At 39.9% G+C, this 19,786-nt stretch overlaps 3 protein-coding genes across 5 annotated transcripts in view; 1 reads left to right on the forward strand and 2 right to left on the reverse strand.

Moving 5' to 3' along the window:
* The window catches only part of LOC137291947 (nicastrin-like), a 28,343-nt gene extending 27,188 nt beyond the window's left edge, over positions 1-1,155 (reverse strand). For both annotated transcript variants that reach the window (XM_067823503.1, XM_067823511.1), the window contains exon 1: positions 1,066-1,155. In XM_067823503.1, the coding sequence (XP_067679604.1) occupies positions 1,066-1,144 (79 nt within the window). In that variant the 5' untranslated portion in view covers positions 1,145-1,155. The remainder of the gene's footprint in view (positions 1-1,065) is intronic.
* Positions 1-19,786, reverse strand: part of LOC137292233 (anaphase-promoting complex subunit 13-like) — a 384,028-nt gene that overhangs the window by 42,933 nt on the left and 321,309 nt on the right. The gene's annotated exons all lie outside the window — the stretch shown is intronic.
* LOC137291963 (uncharacterized) overlaps positions 15,706-19,786 on the forward strand; it is a 58,839-nt gene continuing 54,758 nt past the window's right edge. The window contains exon 1 of one of the 2 annotated variants that reach the window (XM_067823518.1): positions 15,706-16,203. In XM_067823518.1, coding sequence (XP_067679619.1) covers positions 16,145-16,203 — 59 coding nt within the window. In that variant the 5' untranslated portion in view covers positions 15,706-16,144. The remainder of the gene's footprint in view (positions 16,204-19,786) is intronic. The other variant, XM_067823525.1, reaches the window with a different exon arrangement.

Here is a 19,786-nt window from a genome sequence, read left to right on the forward strand (position 1 = left end):
AATTGTGACAATACACATCTGGCTGACTCCTCACCACACGCCAAATTAGACAGTGCTGATTACTATATAAACATGTATTCGGGTGGCTCATTTCATGCCGAGATCAGGAAATACCAGGTGCCAAGTTGCAGAGCTTTTAATGATGATAAATGTACTACCCACAGACGGGACTAAGATTTTATGCTGGTGTTGACAACTTGCCGGATTTGAAAGGTGTCAGTTTACACAGCTTCCACTGTACATACCTGCTCAGTAAACAAACTCAGTGACATATACTTAGGTGAGTAAAGTCACTGAAATACCCACATATTTGAAAGCAGTGGGTAACAGAAACATTCATAATACCCTAGTTCACATGAATAAATTTGTATTCAAGCCAAGGCCTAGAATGAGTCGTCCAGCACACTTTGGTATAGTGCAAAGTCGTCCAGGTATATACTGGACTAATAATACCCACTCCCCATAAATACAGTACCAACATTAGCTAAATCATGTCAGGAGCACTGAATGGGTGCTTTCACAAATGGCTAGTTCTATATTTTCTCGTGATCAACCCCTGATTTTTCCCGGCTGTACTGCATTTTACCGGGCACACTTTTTCAGATTAATCAGCGCTCCGACCCTAACCCCCGGTAAACTGCATTCTCGCCGTTTTCTCAAACAGAACACATCAGAAAGTTAACAAGTGCCCTAAAATACAACTAACCGACAAGAAATGGGATGATTGATCAGCCTAAAGGACCGTGAATGAGTCTCTGGATAAGTCGCGTGACTTGACAGTCACAATGGCCAACGATTTTGATTTTGTCTTCGCGTGGGTGCGGGTTTAGTTGTGTGCGTCCCTACATGTTCAGTATTATGTGCTGTATATCCCTACTGACGTCTGTACACATATTCACTGAACTATTCGTCTCAACCTCCTCCAGTGTCAGTGAGTCATGGTTACTTCAGTTTTTCCGATCAATAACACAAACTACACTGTTGAAAGCTCTCTGGAGTAAAGGAAGTCACATTTTGCAAGTATATTTCCTAAGGATCCGCCCTTTCACTAGACGAATTATTTACCTGTATAACTCAGCAACAAGGACGAAACGAAGATTAATTCAACAGAAAGCACTATCCACTTCCTTGCTAAGTTCGCCATGATTTTGTACTTCCGGCTTTCTCCACGGGAAGTAACTCTATTTGTCATTGATAGAAAGCGTGAACATCAGAACAAATTATAAGTTGAAATAGGTTCGGAACTCAACAGAATTTATTTATTTATTTATTTATTTATTTATTTATTTATTTATTTATTTATTTATTTATTTATTTATTTATTTATTTATTTATTTATTTATTCATTCATTCATTCATTCATTCATTCATTCATTCATTCATTTATTTAAAAAAAAGACAAAACGCTTTTGCTTATAAGGCCAGTTCACCCGTTTAAAACGAACACGCGTAATTTTTGTAAACTAAAATACATAACAACTGATCTTTTTAAGGCAAAACTTAAGCAAGCATGATCCCCATGGTAACTACACCCCTTACAGAGCCTCCCTTGTCTTCCTTACAGAACCTTCCTCACAGAGCCCTTGCCCTCACCACTTGGCGAGAGTACTCACAAAACCCAATAACGATTAGCTGAGGCAGTTGCAACTTGACTGTTGGCAAAGGTGGAGAACAAGTGATATTCTTGTCATTACAAACACCTTGGGTCTGCAGTAATAAAAATGCACTGGTCAAAGGTGTTCGGAAAAAATGTCCTCGGAAAAAAAACACCGGTAAAAAAGTACTAAATTGTTCTGGAAAGAAAAACCCTTCTTTAGATATTCAAGTTTTAGTACTTTGCATCTGCACTGATACATTTGCGAACTTTTTCACAGTTTATTTACATCGGCACTTTGACATTTGACAACTTGCAAGACTTAACTGACATTTATTTACTGAGTTTCATGTAGTCTGATGTTGTTGGCCACACCATGGAGAAACGCTGGGACCATTTTCCTCCTGCAGTCTCTGCAGATATTTCTGCATCTTGATCAAAACATTTTTTGCTTTCTATTTTTCACAGACATATTACCGATGGTGTCCTGAGTAACTACAGTCCTCACTGTAGCTTGCACCTTATTCTGTTCTAATATAATGCTACGTTTCGGAATGGACTTATATACCTTTATCACTCTTGCTTGACAACGGTATATTAATCCATATAAGTTGGTATCCGTAAAAATATTATTCTGTTATTACTCACCACACTCGCTAGTCGAACAGGTCATCTCTACATACACACAATGAGCCGTCTTAGTAGCAACAAATGAACCAGCCAATGAAAGTCTTCGTTACACTTGAGTGCCCGTACACCCATTCTGACTAGGTTCGGTCTCCCGGGAGGTTCGTTCCGAGGGAAGTAAGCCGATGAACAAAATATTGCACTTTTGATTCGCGAGTGTACGCTTATAATTGTGGAGGTTTTTTTAGCTTTTTTTCACAATCCGCAATGTATATTATATGTCATGAATAAGTGATAGTTCTGTTTCAATTAGGTTTGTTCTTTTGGTCGCATGTGACCTTTAAATGCATTAGCATGACATCCAAGAATCGCACCTTGGTTTGCCCAAACTGTGCGTCCAGATCCCATGTTTATGAAAAATGCACTTCTTATACCCTCATACACTGTATGAAACATTGCCGGCCCATCGTCCCCGAGGGTGTAGTTCTGGAAAAACGTCCTATTAAAAAAGTAAGGGAAGTATTTCACACACAGTCAGAGGCTAGTCACTTTAGACAGCTAGTCCTCGGACAGACTGGATTTCAAAACTATTTGGGGCGACGGGGTAGCTTAGCGGTTAAAGTGTTCGCTCGTTACGCTAAAGAATGTTCGATTCCCCACATGGGTGCAATGTGTGAAGCCCATCTCTGGTGACCCCCGCCGTGATATTGCTGGAATATTGCTAAAAGCGACGTAAAACTAAACTCACTCACTCACTCAATCACTCACTCACTCACTCACTCACTCACTCACTCAAGACTACTTTATACACTGCTTAATATTTTATTCAGTAACGCGCATGTGCATGTAGTACTAACAAAGCTTACATGTGCATATACATATACACATAGGAACATCAACTCTGTGGACCTTAAAAAGGCAGTATTTTAAACGATAAAACAAGGGCCACAACTAACTAAACTTATGTAATATATTGTCAATAATATTTGTCCGACTGAAGGGGGAAGGAGGGAACTTACAGCTGAAGATGTATCAGTGCCTGTGTTGCAGATTTGGGTGAACGGAACGGAAATGTCGCCCAAGAAGCGAATGTAAAATCACTACTCTGTGCTCTTTCCCCGAAAGCATAGCCTGCCGCTCCCACGGTGGAGAGATAGTATGAGTTACGGGTCCCGTCCACACCCAGCAACACCCCAGGTCTTCTGTCTTCATCCATGGTGGAGAGATAGAATGAGTTGCGGGTCTCGTCCACACACAGCAACACCCCAGGTCCTCTGTCTTCTGCCGCAGGATGGCCGCCGTCGTTGGCAACTGAGTTGGTCTTTATAGCCCGAGATATATCTCGGCGGTCTACTCCCATTTGTGATTTGAGACTCCCAGTTGTGAGACAGTGAAGTAGGTGATTAACTAATGAAATCACACCATACTCATCTATCTGAAAAATGGATTAACCGTAACTAATAAGGATTTAGCTATGTAACTAACCTTGTGAACAGAACAGAAAAGAACGTACACTTTACTCTCAAAATCACATAGTGACATAGGGAACGTACAGCATATTGTTAGATGCTAAAACATTTAGGTTGTTGACAGAAATATTGGGAAAGAAATTGGTGTCTAATGGCATTTAGTGCTGGACTGAAAATGAAAATGTGGAGTTCATCACAGACAGATGATGTATAATACCGGCTAATTTGTTTACATCTTCCATTTTCCTAACAACGACTTGCTTCAATGGGCAACCAGTGGTTTGAAGTTCTGAATTTAGTCAACCAGAGCCTACATGTCATAAGGTAATTGGTACAAATAACATTCTACAAATACAAATGATAACATTCACTTGACACTTGATAACAATGAAAAATGATAGCAATGAAAAATGATAACAATGACAAATTAAGATCAGCATTTGAAGAATATAAATTACGCATAACATTATAAAGAATGATCTTTGATTTGCCAATACAACATAGCATTTTAGTCCATTTTTATATAATGTCTATGTTAACGGATGTACTTATGGGGTGTCCATTTATTTCACAGAAAAACATAAAATCTGATTGCAATAACTGTTTAATATAAATATTTTTTATTGACCTTTGACTGCTCTTTTCGATCACCATTGTATGGAAGTCCTTCAACAATTATCAATGTTGACCTGGGCGAATCATACCTTTGATGCCCTATTTCTTTATTTCTGTGTCTATCGATGTTCTTCATTGAAAATAATAAATGCTCTTTAACGAACAAGGTCTTCTGCGTTAAAGGTCATATGCAACGTAAAACACAACATTGCAGATTCTGGTACCTTTAGGTATGCACTTACCGAATCAAATCATGAAAAGTGCCAATTCAGTCTATAAAGTTGAAAAAAAACGCGATGAAAAAAGCCCTCGAAATCGGAGTTCAAACGATTCACTAATTCCCCCAGCGCTGGGTGGGGGGTGGGGGGGTGGGGGACTGGTTTCAACAGCTGTGCTGCGCTGCGCCCATAACGCATGCGCAGTGAATTGGTTCGCGGAGCTTGAAACAATATGCATGCTCGGAGTATGAGGTCGTGAACAGTAGTCTAATCTTGGTTGTGTACACAAGCAAGTAAATAATATACTCGTTACATAAAAACTTGTTGATTGTGGTAAGCAGCCTCTGTCACAGATAAAGCTCAATGTCTGTTTTATTGACACCTGTATGTCTGCCTGCCTGTCTGCTAAAGACAATATACAATAGATAGCTTCAATCATTGACTACATGCAATTTGAACTTAACACCTATCAGGCAATACGCTATAAACAAAGTAAATTGATTCATGACTCGTGCACCCGAGTCCAGTCTCTGCCACATTATGTAATTAAGCAGGTGTGATACTTGTATATATGACATGTTTTTATGTCTGTGGGTTGCAAACAAACTACAGTCATTTTCTCGGATGACTTGATTTGACGGAAACTCTTTCAAGTCCTGCTTTGTACTTGGACGAATGACACTTTCCAGCCACGCTGTAGTTCACCATCTCTGCTGAGATGATTTTTAATTTGACCGAACTCAAATTCAGAGAACGTGTATTTACAAAACCCACCATCTCTATTTACATTCTCTAGGGATAACAACTTGTTCTAGTGTAAATGATTTTGTTTGACAGCGATATATGAATCCATACTGAAACGATGCATCAAGTACAATAAAAAAAGTTGTTATCCATAAAGAATCTTACTTTCTTGTGACTAGCCATACTTATGAAAGGCCCATCAAACAGATCATCTTTCTGAACACACAATGAGCCCTCAGCGTATCAGCAAATGAACCAGCCAATCGGAAGTCGTCGTTACCCTTGAGTGCACAGCCACCCGCTATGACTGGGTGCGGTCTCCCGAGGGCTTCGTTTCGAAGGAAGTAAGCCCAAGTACAAAATATTGCACTTTTGAATCGCGATTGTACGCTTATAATTTTGTTTATTCTTTTTTTAACAAGCAGAAATGTATATTAGATGTCATGAATAAGTGATAATTGTGTTTTAATTATGTTTGACTTTTTGGTTGCATGTGACCTTTAAGTATACATGAATAAACCATGCCTCCCGTGGGTACGCTTCAGAAACAGGGCTGTTCCCACTTTCATTGTAGGGACGGGGAAGCACCACCTATGTGCACTCAGCCATTAATTAATGCGTCTCACAACTGGGAGCTCTCACAAATGAGAGAACACCATCTCGGCAAGAGGTGTGAACATGGTCTGAATTCTTTTTCGTGGCAGTCAGTGAAGCGAATTCTCTGTAACTAGCACTATGTTAACTGTCATTCAAAAAAGACGAAATACACTTATATACTCCCCCAAAAATGAAACGCACATGTATTTTGTATTCATAAAAATATATTAATTGCCTCATGTGTTAAAGGAAAACGTCAAAGTATGTATCAAAAGTGTTGATAACATGATTTACACAATTGCACAAGTACATTTTTGGATTTTACCTGAAAATGTTGATGAGATTTCTTACAATGACGAAAAGGTATCACCACAATGAAACAGAAATCACCTTCCACTTGAAACTGTGCAACAAAGAGCATGCACTGTCTGGCTATAGAACTCCACGTTACCTTCGGAAATCGGTATTCGTTTTCAAAGATTTTCAAGGTCAAATCTCTGTGGTGAAGGTCAAATCTCACGTTTTGACTCAGCGACAGCGAACATCGGCATTGAAAAAACGCTGGAGATAACAAATCTTCTGTTGCCATCCCTCTGAATATTGGTCTGAGCACGATATCATTACTTGTAGCTCGTTACAACCAAACGGGAATAACAAATGGCCGTCCTAGTACAGGCAGACCTGGAGTTCATGCTGTAAGCCCAGAATCGGTACGTCCGGGTACTACATATGCGTGATCGTCCTGCCATGGTAGAGGGCACAGCAGCCAGGATGCCTGGACTTATGAGGATGTCCGGTCAGACTGTACGGAACAGGTTGAGAGAGATTGAACTAAGAGCCAGGACGTCCCTGACGCAAGGGCCGTGCTCCGACGTCGCCCTTTAACCCCCGTTATCTAAAATTATCCACTTGGCTGTATAAACATTCCCTTCGTCCAGTCTGATGCAAAAATTCATGCACTAATCTCTGTTTGTGGACGAGTGATGCATGTTTGAAAATACATTTTCGCAAGAAATTTCTGTGTCATGCGTTTCTTTTCTTAAATACTACATACAGAAATTTGCATGGAGATTCAGCAGCTTCTAACAAGGATGTGTTGTATGTTTTAGGTATTGTCTGACGATGAGCAACCAGTTGTTTTGAACCATCATAAAGTAAGGAGTCCACAATATCTTACATATGGAGTTACCTGCATTTTATTTGTTAAAGATGTGTTCAGATGCGTTTCACAAAGCAGTCACTAAACTGTCATTAGCGATTATATTTTCAGATCATCACGCCCTAGAATACACTGGAGAATTACCCTAGATTTTCCTTTATTTCCGTTTCAGCAAACAGGACCGTTTGCCGCTCTGCGGTATGCCGAGCTCAATTTTAAGACAGACACTTTCACTCAGAAAATGAAGCAATCAGGCCATGGGCGCAGAACATGTGTACATATATCAGCATAGTAGTATACTTTGACCATATAGCTGGCGAATTAATACATGAGGTTGATGTTGGCAGGTGGAGCACACATAATCTTGGTTACAACATGTATATTTCCGAAGTAAGTACAATCAGTGCAGTTTTAGTGTTCATTAACACTGAACATATACATACACAGCTGATACAAACATCACACTTTTTACATATTCTAGTTCGAAGCCTAACACTGACAACAAACGATTTGGTCAAATTTTAATATTTTATTTTTCTACGTTATCACACTTGGTGGCAATCCACTTCTCATATCGGTGTTTCAGTTGCTCAATTCCATGTGCATAAAATTCTTCTGGAAGTCCTGTCAAGTCCTGTCAGTACTGGCACCCGTGGCGAGCCACCTCCTTGTGGTGGGTGCTGGGTAACGCCAAGAGCTCGCCGACACCCCCGTTGTGGACCCGGGGGGATATTTGGTCCACCAACCCGTTTGCCGTGGGTTGCGGCAGTGTGTCGGAGGAGCACGGGAGTCTGGGGGTTGAGGACACTGGGAGCCTGTGACCGCGTTCCCTTTGCTCAACACACCCCTTCTACCCTTACTTCACCTAGACGGGTGGTTGAATGGGCCCGGTTCAACCAATCGGCTGGTCACGCCAAGCCCTGAGTCTTACATTATGTAATGTAAAAATTTGAAAATTTTATCCTTGTAAGTCTTGGCGAATTTTTGGATCCTCGTAATTTCAAATATACACTTTCCGACTGCAGAATTACTTCCAGACTCATCCCGTATTCAGGATGCATCTATATCTAAGGTTTCTAAATCCCACTCACCATGTAAATCTGATTCTCAAACAAATGTGAAAGACATTGCAAAACATCCGGTGAAATCAAGAAATTTATCTTCATCACAAAAATGTCAACGTGGTAGAGCCTCGAAAGGTTCAGCAAACAAAATTCAGCTGTTTAACAAATTTGGATCATTGGAGGACATGGATGTGTCCGAAACATCCCACAGGGCACATAGCATGTCGCCTTCTAGAAAGGGTAGAACCCCAATAAATCCCCCCAAAAGATAGTTTATTCCAATAAATAAGTGGAACTACAGAGGATTGAGGACTAATTTACATAAACTACAGCTATTAGTCCAAGATTTTACACCTTCAGTGATATGTTTCCAAGAGACATATTTAAAACAAACAGATACATTTGACCTTCGTCAGTTTAATGCATATCATTGTTTTGCACCTCCGGGTGATAGAGCCACTGGCGGATCATCCATTCTAGTCAGACAAAACGTTATTCAAAGCCCTGTTCCATTTATTACTAATATGCAGGCTGTTGCTGTGAGAATAACTTTACATGTAGCGTTTACACTATGCTCACTCTATATTTCGCCGTCTTCGACATTTGCCAAAACTGATCTTCAAGCCCTGTATGACCAACTCCCGAAGCCCTGTATTATAATGGGAGATTTAAATGGGCACAACCCACTCTGGGGTAGTATAACTATAAACACTACAGGTAAATTGTTGGAGGACTTTTGTTCTGACAATGATTTATGTATTTATAATGATGGTTCCAACACATATTTACACCCTGGTACAGGGACCTATTCTGCTGTTGACTTGTCATTGACAAATTCAGAACTACTAAATGAATTCGAATGGTCAGTCCTCGATGACCTCTGTGGAAGTGACCATTTTCCTACTGTATTAAAAGCTGTAACTCCATCAGATGTTCCTCCATCACTGTATTAAAAGCTGTAACTCCATCCGATGTTCCTCCATCATCAAGGCGGAATTTTAAAAAGGCTAACTGGGCTTTATATGAAACACTGTGTGCTGAAAAACTTAAACCCGAATGGTTTATTGACGTTCCTGATGCTATTAAAGGCTTTTCTGATGAATTGAACTCCATTGCTGATGAGTGTATACCAAATTCCTCTGCAGTTCCACATATTCGAAAACCACGGTTCAACGATGACTGCAAACAAGCTAGGAAGGCAAGGAAAAAAAGCAGAACATTATTTCCGTCGCCATCCTATAGTGCATAATTTAAATAGATTTAAAATTTCAAATGCTAAAGCACGGCGTACTTTTAAACAGAACAAACGCCAATCTTGGCAAAATTATGTATCTAAAATAAATTCTCGGACACCCATGTCCAAGGTATGGAACATGGTCCAAAACATTAAAGGTAAAGGTACTAAATCTACTGTCCATCATCTCAAACATGGAGATCAGTTACTTACGGATAAATCAGATATCGCAAATAAACTGGGCGAAACCCTTGCTAAACACCCTTCCTCTTCTAATTATTTACCTAAATTCCAACAGTATCAAAAACAAGAAGAAAAGAAAACTATTAATTTCAACTCAGATAATGGGGAAGATTATAATGAAACTTTTTCTATTCATGTTCTACATACTGCTCTTGATCAAGCTCATGACACTGCTACAGGAGCTGATAACATACATTATCAACTCCTGAAGCATTTACCAGAATCCTGCCTAGAAACTCTTCTAAATATTTTTGATGATATTTGGACATCGGGTAACTTTCCTCCCTCATGACGTGACGCTACAGTAGTACCAATACCCAAACCTGGACATGATCATAAGGATCCGTCCAATTATCGACCTATTTCACTAACTAGTTGTGTTTGCAAGGCCATGGAACGCATGATAAATAATCGACTTGTTTTGGTACTTGGAAACAAATAACCTTATCACAGACATACAATGTGGTTTCCGTAAAAACAGATTTGTGAAAAATGCGCTGATTAATAAACAACATACTGTGTCTATCTTTTTGATCTTGAGAAAGCTTATGACACAACCTGGAAATATGGCATTTTAAGAGATTTACATGATTTCGGTTTGCGAGGTCGTTTGCCTGAATTCATAGCCTAATTTTTAAATAACAGACAGTTCCAGGTCCGTGTGGGTTCTACCCTGTCTGATCATTACAATCAGGATCAGGGTGTTCCACAAGGCAGTATTTTGTCAGTCACTCTTTTTAGCATCAAGATCAACAGTTTATCTAAAGTTTTAAACGATTTAATAGATGGATCTTTATTTGTGGATGATTTTAATATTTCTTGCCCTGGTAAAAATATGCATACTATTGAACGGCAACTGCAGCTGTGTTTAAACAAAATAGATAAATGGTGTCTTGAAAATGGTTTCAAATTTTCTAAATAAAAAACCAATTGTATACACTTCTGTCGTAAATACAAACCCCATAAAGACCCAGAACTATTTCTCAGTGGTACCCCAATCAAAGTGGTCAAGGAGGTCAAGTTCTTGGGACTTATTTTCGACTCACATTGGACCGTTTTGCCGCATATTAAATCCCTTACAGCCAAATGCCTGAAGGCACTCGATTTATTAAAGGTTGTTTCAAATTCAAAATGGGGAGAGGATCAAACTACCCTCCTTCACTTTTATAGATCACTGGTTCGATCTAAACTTGATTACGGCTCCATCGTATATGGTGGCGCTTGTCAAAGCAACCTAAAACTACTTGATCCTGTGCACCACCAAGGGCTAAGACTTTGTCTCGGTTCTTTTAGAACCTCTCGACAGTCTATACGTCGAAGCTGATGAGCCTTCTCTCAACTTACGCCGTATAAAACTATCTTTATAATACATTACAAAATTAGCTTCTAATCAGTCTAATCCCGCATTTAATTGTGTCTTTAATCCTCTCTATGAGGATTTGTATAACAAAAAGTCTTCCCTTGTTCCACCTCTTGGGCTCAGAATTAAGCCATTTCTTGCTGCTTCTAGCATTGAGCTGGAAAATATAGCTCATATCCGTCTTCTCCTCCTTGGCAGTTGGTTAAGCCACAAGTTGACCTACATTTAAAAAATCAGAAACGAATGAATTACAGTATAAAGAAGAATATAATCAATTGAAACATAGATATAACAATTATAAATCCTTATTTACAGATGGGTCTAAGGACGGTAGCGCAGTTGCTTGTGCCACTGTCATTGGATCCAGAACACTATCTTCTAGATTACCAGATAATAGTTCTATTTTTAACAGCAGAAGCTAACGCCATATTAACAGCTCTTGAATATACTGAAAGACACCCTAAACGTAAACAATATATAATCTATTCCGATTGTCTTTCTTGCCTTCAGGCTATTAAAAATATTTCTTGCAAACATCCACTTTTAATAGAAATTACTGAATTGTATAATGATCTTGCTACTGGCCAATACGACATCGTCTTCTGTTGGTTACCCAGCCATGTAGGGATCTCTGGTAACACATTGGCTGACCTTGCTGCTGAAGCAGCACTCAACAAATCTATGACACCACTGCTTATTCCTTACAGTGATTACAAAGTCACCATTAGATCGTATATCCGTGATCTGATGCAGAAGAAGTGGTATAAAGTATAAAGTAGGAATAAATATATTATATGAGATAAAACCTTACACTGCTTATACCCACTTGGGTTGTCAGTCCAGATTTGAAGAGGTTATTTTACGACGATGTCGTATTGGTCACACTAGATATACTCATGCATATCTGTTAAAAGGTGAGGATCCTCCATTTTGCATCCCTTGTGATGAAAGAGTTACGGTCAAGCATATTCTGCTTATATTCTGAGCAATATGTTTCTGTAAAAAGATGTATTTTAAGAATTGGTACTTTGGATTCGTAACTAGAATTGTTAGTGGCTGTACCCTCGAAGGGGGTTGAAGTATTGTAAAATTATTGTCCTCCTGAGAGGGTGCGTAAGTCCAAAAACATTCATAGTAAATTTAAGTCTACCAGGTTTTTAATCGTAGTATTCTTGTTGTTTTAATTTTGGCTAGTATATTGTACACTCGCCAGCAGCTGAAGGGATGGTGTAAATCCAACTAGGGTCCATGCAGGTAGCAAAGTTACTGTAAGTCCCCATGGTCCCTAGTGTGGTGATCTACCTTCTGTTGTTGGCGATCTGCAGCCTGTTTTTATATTTATTGTCTAAATATTGATATTAGTTTTAACTTTCCAAGCTAGTTTTATTTCAAATTGTGATATTCTAGTTGTTTTACTGTCCTTTGTCGACAGGTTTGTATAATACACATGTATTCCATTTCAGTGTTTTGTTCCCGTCACGATATGGCTGAAATATTGCCTCTGTGACGTTAGATATTAACTCACTCACTCACTTCTGTCAGTACTGCCTCAGTAGCGAGTATGTTCTCATTGAGCATTGACACAAGCAACAATAAGTCAGTGCATGTATGACGTCAATCATGTATGACGTCTAAACACGTAGCGTAGAATCTGTTGCCAGGCATCATTCATGCACTGTTCCAGCTGTTCACGTTTCCTGGGGGTACTGGTCTGTTGCTAATCCGCCTGTCGAGATGGTCCCATAACTGCTCGATAGGATTGTCTGATAAACCAGTTGGCTATATTAAGACGTGGGGGTTCTTTGTTTTTCACATTGTCACTTGTCAGTCTGGCAGTATGAGGTTTTGCTTTATTATGCTGGAAGACAATGCCATGTGGCTGTTGGTGAATGGCTGGAAGGACTACAGGCGGCAGAATTTCATCTCTGTACGTCGAATGATGACAAACCTTGTTTTCAGTTCACCACATATTCCTCCCCATACCATATGTAGACGCATAACGCCCAGAACGATCCGGGGTACAATTGGCCTTCAACCCATGCTTGCCATAAAAGGCGACTATGCTTGTCGCACGAGGCGACTGACGGGATCGGGTTGTCATCGGTTCCCAATTGCGCGGGCCGATGCTCATGTTGTTGATCACTGGATTGTCTGGTTCACAGTCGATTATTTACAGAGCGCCGCCATATAGCTGGAATATCGCTGAGTGCGGCGTAAAACTCACTCACTCACCCATCAGCTATGAACACGCAGAACCTGCTCTCATCCGAGACCATGAAACAACCTGTGATGCATACCCGATTGTAGCCGAAGGTTCTCGCAATAAAAGGCATGTGACGGTCCTTGTTGGGGTATTCCTATGGCTCTCCGTCTCTCTTGGGTCAGGCGTGTCATTTTTCTTGTGTGTTCTTTTATTCTTGTGTCATCAGTTACTTTTATACTGTTTAGCTAGCACGTGCATGATACTTTTTCAGAAAATGAGCGTTTGGGCGAAACAGTTCGAGAGACGAGAAATTTGTCTTTACACATACGTAGCCATTACCTTGTTGCATGTTTCTGTAGATTTTCCTGGGGGTAGGTTCAAAATTAAGATTCTAAATGGCAAAATATTTCCTTTAGACGGCAGTATATTTCTTTAACTTGAGCATTGAATTATAACATACTTGGATGCTTTTGTAAATAAGTAAATTTGATTATGCAAGTAACGTGTATTCAGTAAACGCTCTCTCCGTTTGAATCGAAATTCCCCCTTTGTTTTTTCTCCTCAATTACAGGCATATGTACTTTGAAGCTTTAGGGAAGTATTAAGGGAATCAATCTATGAATATACCTGCATCGTGCTATATTTGTCATTTTTTGAGAATAAAGATTCAGATAGTGTTCCATTCTAGTGCAAACCCAATGCTACAGAGAAGGGTGTCGAACTGTCAAACCACTTGCACAATGTGACAGAGGTACTGTCGGAAATAGAAAAAAAATGTTTTTCGCATTTATATCAGCAATTTACGTTGTTAATATGACAAAGTGTGAAATATCTGTTAAACTACAGTCTCGGCGATGACACTTGCCTGTTGTAAGTCATCCCGAGACCAGTAACCTTATCCAGTGACGTTAGTTACCTTGTTGACACAGTTTTGCGAAGTTTCAGTCGTGAATTTTTTAACTTTAAAGGTCACATACAACCAAAGAATCAAACATAATCAAAACACAATTATCACTTATTCATGACACATAATATACATTGCTGTTTGTAAAAAAACAAATAAACCAAATTATACAATCGCGATTCAAAATGCAATATGTTGTACTTGGGCTTACGACCCTCGAAACGAAGCCATCGGGAGACCGAATCCTGTCATAGCTCGTGGGCGTGCACTTAAGTGTAACGACGACTTCCGATTGGCTAGTTCATTTGCTAATATGCTGAAGGCTCATTGTGTGTACAGAAAGCTGATCTGTTTGATGGGCATTTTAGAAGTATGGCGAGTCACAAGAAAGATTCTTTGTGGATAACAACTTCTTTTATTGTACTTGATGCATCGTTTCAGTATGAATTCATACACCGTTGTCAAAACAAAATCATGTACACTAGAAGAAGTTGTTATTCATAAAGAATATATATAAAGATGTTGGGCTTTGTAAATACATTGTTCTCTGAATTTGCGTTCGATTCAATCAAAAATCGTCTCAGTAGAGATGGTGAACTACTGCACGGCTGGAAAGTGTCATTCGTCCAAGTACAAAGCAGGACTTTAAACTGACAAGAGTTTGCACCAGTTTCCACCAGATACAATCATCCGAGAAAAAAACGAATTTAGTTTGTTTGCAATCCACAGACATAAACATACATGTCATGTGTACAAATTTAGTGAATCGTTTGAACTCTGATTTCGCGGGCTTTCTTCAACTTTATAGGCTGAACTGGCATTTTTGATGATTTCCTTCGGTAAGTGCATACCGAAAGGTATCAGATTCTGCAACGTTGTGTTTTACAACATTGTGACCTGTAAAGGATATCCTTAACCAAAACATCCACGTTACGTAATCTAAAAGTGTTTGATCTGGCAATATCTCCTCTGAGAATACCCCATATCATTTCAGTGGGGTTAAGGTCACAGTGATAGGGTGCAAGTCGGAAAATATCGTGACCCTTACTTTTTATGTAACTGTCAACTTTGCAGAAAGGTTCACCTTTGTGGTTTTTTATGATCTCATATTATCAGAGGCATGGAATTATGATTATTATGATAATAGCGAATCATGGCCGAGGAATTATTATTGTGGTTATGATATTTAGATCTAGGAATGATGTTATTAATAATAAGTGATCAAGGTGTTCTAATAGTATATTCAGAATGGGAAATAATAGATAAAGGCCTGTGAGGTAGAAAACATATACAATGTAGGAGAGGTAGGTAATCGGCTGCGGAGGAAATAAGCATGAAAGTAGGTCGTCAGAACTTAGTGGGGGCAAGGCGAGATGACTCATAGATTAGGTAAAAGTATAGGGACGGTACTATCAAGATGGAGCAACTTGTCCGGGGACCTCGGCAGCAGTTCGTAGTATTCCACGGGACATATATGGTTAGGAGGTAGATACCTTGAGTTTCTTGGAATCCACCTCACAGCTTTACAAATATGGTATTGGGGGTACGGAATAAGGATGGGGGAGTGAAAAAGTATGTAGTGTTAAGGGTTTTTGACCAATGGGCGAAAAAGAAGAGGGTGTTGGCTGTGACGTAGGGACCCAGCTTTAAGCGGTAGCAAAGCCCAGGGTCTGGAGTCTGGTGCGCCCCCACTCTTGGTGTTTGGTCACAAGGAATCGTCGGAAAACTATCTTAAAAGGCACCAGCATTTGGCTTAAGACGGAAGCTTTGCGGCTGAAGTCTTATAAAGTGACCATAGAGTGGGTTGTCCAGCAACACTGTTTCAAATAAACTATTGAACGAAGATCATCGTCTTGTGGTTGCTGGAGGAACTACGGTAAAGCTCCAAGGGCCCCCGGGTACTGACATTGTACCTCTCGCACATCCCCTATCGGCAGGACCGAAGTACGGGGGTATACCGTAGTTCGGGTAAGGACCCGTCAATCGCAGGTACGGGATTCGACCAGGTAAACGTCACCTATCTGGCAGCTAACAGACCTGATTCCACACCTTGGAGAATATAGCTGAGGCTTCGTTGCCTTTGAAGACTGTGTGATCTGAAATTTGTCGGGCCATGCTGTCATATCACCTTTTCGACTGTTCGGTGTCAAGGTCGGGGTCCTGCACGCTGTGGTAAGTGGACATTGTCCATTACTGGTAAAAGACTTCTCTGGTAGAGCTTGAACCCTTCTTCTTTATTACCCTGAGAAAATTGTCTCTCAAGTGGACGATATCAGGGCGTTCACAGAGTACTTATAACTATACCCGAAAGAGTGTAAGAGTCGCTAGAATGTGTACTTTGATGCTCTAAGGTTGTGATGTTGATTCAAATGCTTTTTCAAAAATTTCATCGACACGCATTTGTTCTCAAAATGGAGCTTGTTGACAGGCTGCCTTACAAGGTTCTTTTGAAAGTTGTCCAAATGTTTTAATTTGTGTGATTTTGACACGACCCCTACCGGCTTCGCATCACCCTCACAATGTTTGTGTTACAGAACATTTGTCAGTACCCTTTCTGATACTCCTAAAGCTTTTGATGCCCGCTTCCGGAATTTATTAATGGGATAAAATGGTTTGCACTTTGGGTTTCAGCACGGAAACAATCGTACACTTTTATGATCATCAACTGTTTCACGTCAGCATTCAACTTCATATTTCACCATGCATGTCTATCCTGTGCATGACGAGATAGTGGCTGTTCCGTTTCTGCGGTGTCACCCCGCCGCGATTGATAACAACATTTGTGTTTTCGATGATGATAGTTTCTTAAACAACTTTTTTGTTAAGTGTGGAAAATTCACATATAAGCTGTTGGGTATTAATACATGATAAACATGTTTACTATTTATATTTATGTGGCAATTTTGTACAATGATAAAATTCATCGATCCGTTTCTACCTCAAACGGACTGCAAGAAGAAACAGATAGGAGGGGTCGTCTCAAACGGTGTGCCAGGACATGTGTCACAGGCAATGGTTGGGGGTCGGGCTGGGGGATAGAGATATCACTTGAGATAGATTCTTTCATATCCGCGAAAGGAGACACAAGGACATGACGAAAAGTATTTTACATAGATTTAAGGATAGATTAAGGTGTTTTATGTACATTGCTATGCGCTATAGAAAATATGGGGTGAAGATAGAAAAGTCTTTTATGTCACTCTTGCCATATAGTCGTCTGGTTTCTGCATCGGTCTCCATAGACAGGTTGCACGACGACAGGAATGCAGCAATATCTACATCTGGCTTCTTGTGAAGACATACGCTGATCTCAGTGGGACCACTACAACTGATGCAGACCACAGGATATCCCTCAGGTTGGTAGCCGGCTCACATTGACACACGCCGTGAGTCAAGAGGTCTGCACATATCCTATCACATAGTGTACAGACGCTTGTGTTTCTTCCTGGTCTTCATGGCGTACATTTTCTGATGATGGATAATCACTTACAAGGAACTTTTTTACAATGAGAGTGGAGTCTTTGTGATTTTTGTGATTATGAAATTGACGTAGTGAAAATTCATTCTTTGTCACAGATATTTCACAGTCCCAAGAAATGGAATTAATGGACGGATCCAGCAATTTTAAAAGGGGAGGTGGGGGTTCAAAGTCTCTGACCCCTCTTTAGCCCCTGAACCACGGAGTCGCCCATTGAACTGAGGGGTGTAGAATATTGTTCTTGAATCGAAATTGGACGTTTCCATTAATGTATCTGTTGTGTTAATTTTTTAAGCTAGAACTCGAGGTGATTTAAACTGAATGTATATAGTTTTCACATTTCGTCTTTTAACCGTTCCATGTCAGGACAATGTTGAGTAGAAAATCATGAGTGGTCGAAAAACATTGTGGTGAAAGTTTTTTGTCTCATTCTTTTAATTCCACCGTGAAGCGTATGAGTTTTGGGCGAACTACACTTGAAACAGAATCTGTTCACTTTAGTTGAAAATCTCCCGGCATTGATATTTCTGTAAGGAGGGCAATTCTTTCCTTCTTTCCTTTTTGGTATAGTTTTCTGCATGCTTAAATATGCTTCAGTGTTCCGGAAATATATAAAATCTAATGAATCCACTAATGGGATTAAAATAGCCATGAATCGCCACTGGAATGTAAAAGACAGTCTGTCCCACAAGCGTGAAGTGTTTATTCACATATTTTGTTTCACGAGCCAACAGATTAGATGTTGATGTCTATTTATGACTGACAGATAGTCATCAATTATCTACAAAAGTGTGTTGCAGGGACTTTGCGCTAACTATTTCTGGGATTTCTCATGGCTGTTGTACTATAACAGCCAGGTGTCCTGTTGCTCAATCACCTGACAAACCGTACCGAGGTGCTCAGATAAAGCTAAGAGTGTCTACTTGAGACAGGTCACACCTGTGATCAATGTTCAGTATTGTTATCTCAGTTGACGTAACTGGCTTATCACACAATGCCCAAAAAATCTATGAACCACAGGGCAGTGTGTGGGAATCGAACTTGATCAGGAAAACAAAGGACGATTGGTATTGCTGTCGACCCCGGAGTGAACAAGACGGTTAAGCAGAACGAGTCAATAACAAATTTTAATATCCTCATGTATGCACATCCACGTAACTTACAATCAGTTCTGAAAGTTTGTCTTTGGGACGTTCAGTCATCAGGAAACAAATGCAGTGTTGAACCGAGACACATTAAAACTGAAACCAAACTAAACACTGCCTATTAAACATCCAATAAGGAAAAGTGTTAGCTGTGTCCTACATAAGAATACAATGTGAGCAAAACGTTAGCGAGATTTGTATCGAAATGTTAGTTTTATAATGTTTACAATGTTTAGGACCCGTGAAGGTCCCGGGGTAGAATAGGCCTTCAGCAACCCATGCTTGCCATAAAAGGTGACTATGCTTGTCGTAAGAGGCGACTAACGGGATCGGGTGGTCAGACTAGCTGACTTGATGATGCTCATCGATGCTCATGTTGTTGATCACTGGATTGTCTGGTCCAGACTCGATTATTTACAGACCGTCGCCATATAGCTGGAATATTGCTAAGTGCGACGTAAAACTAAACTCACTCACTTACAATGTTTAGTACAGACTCTTGTAACACTTGTAAATGCTGATTATATTTGAAAAAAATGTTATGGCGAAGAAGGATCAACATTTTGTTAATAACGGACAAACATGAACAGGTATTCGCAATCTCCTAGACAACGGTGATATATGAGGAAAATAAAATTTTAAACAACGCAACCGGTGACACGCCCCCTTCCCGCCGCCCCTCCTATAATCTTCATGACATTATAATAATGTATCTTAAAATTCGTCATTTGCCTAACTCAAAGCATTAATTATAAACTACCTACGAGCATGCCATGTAAATAACTATTCAGTTTTCAGACGATTGAAATGACCCTGAGATGAATTTAAAAGGGCGAGGAAATATCGCCAGTTTCAATTTGTTAACTGCAGCGTGCAGGCATTGTCATTCAGTAGTTGAAGACGTTTCAAGCAAAGCCAATGCGATAGAGAAAATGGGTTATCAGATCCGATCTGCCAAGGGTAAAGTTCATCTGCAGGTGTGATATCGAGAAAAATGGTGAGGCGAAGTCGAGCCTTGTTCTCGGAATCGGACCGAGAGTTGGTCAGATAACCGCCCTAGATGGTATGATGACAAACCCTTTGAGAGGTTGTTTACAAAAATGAATACACCCAGATATTGACCAAATAGTCA

Source organism: Haliotis asinina, chromosome 1, assembly GCF_037392515.1.
Source record: "Haliotis asinina isolate JCU_RB_2024 chromosome 1, JCU_Hal_asi_v2, whole genome shotgun sequence".
NCBI classification, from domain to species: Eukaryota; Metazoa; Mollusca; class Gastropoda; order Lepetellida; family Haliotidae; genus Haliotis; species Haliotis asinina.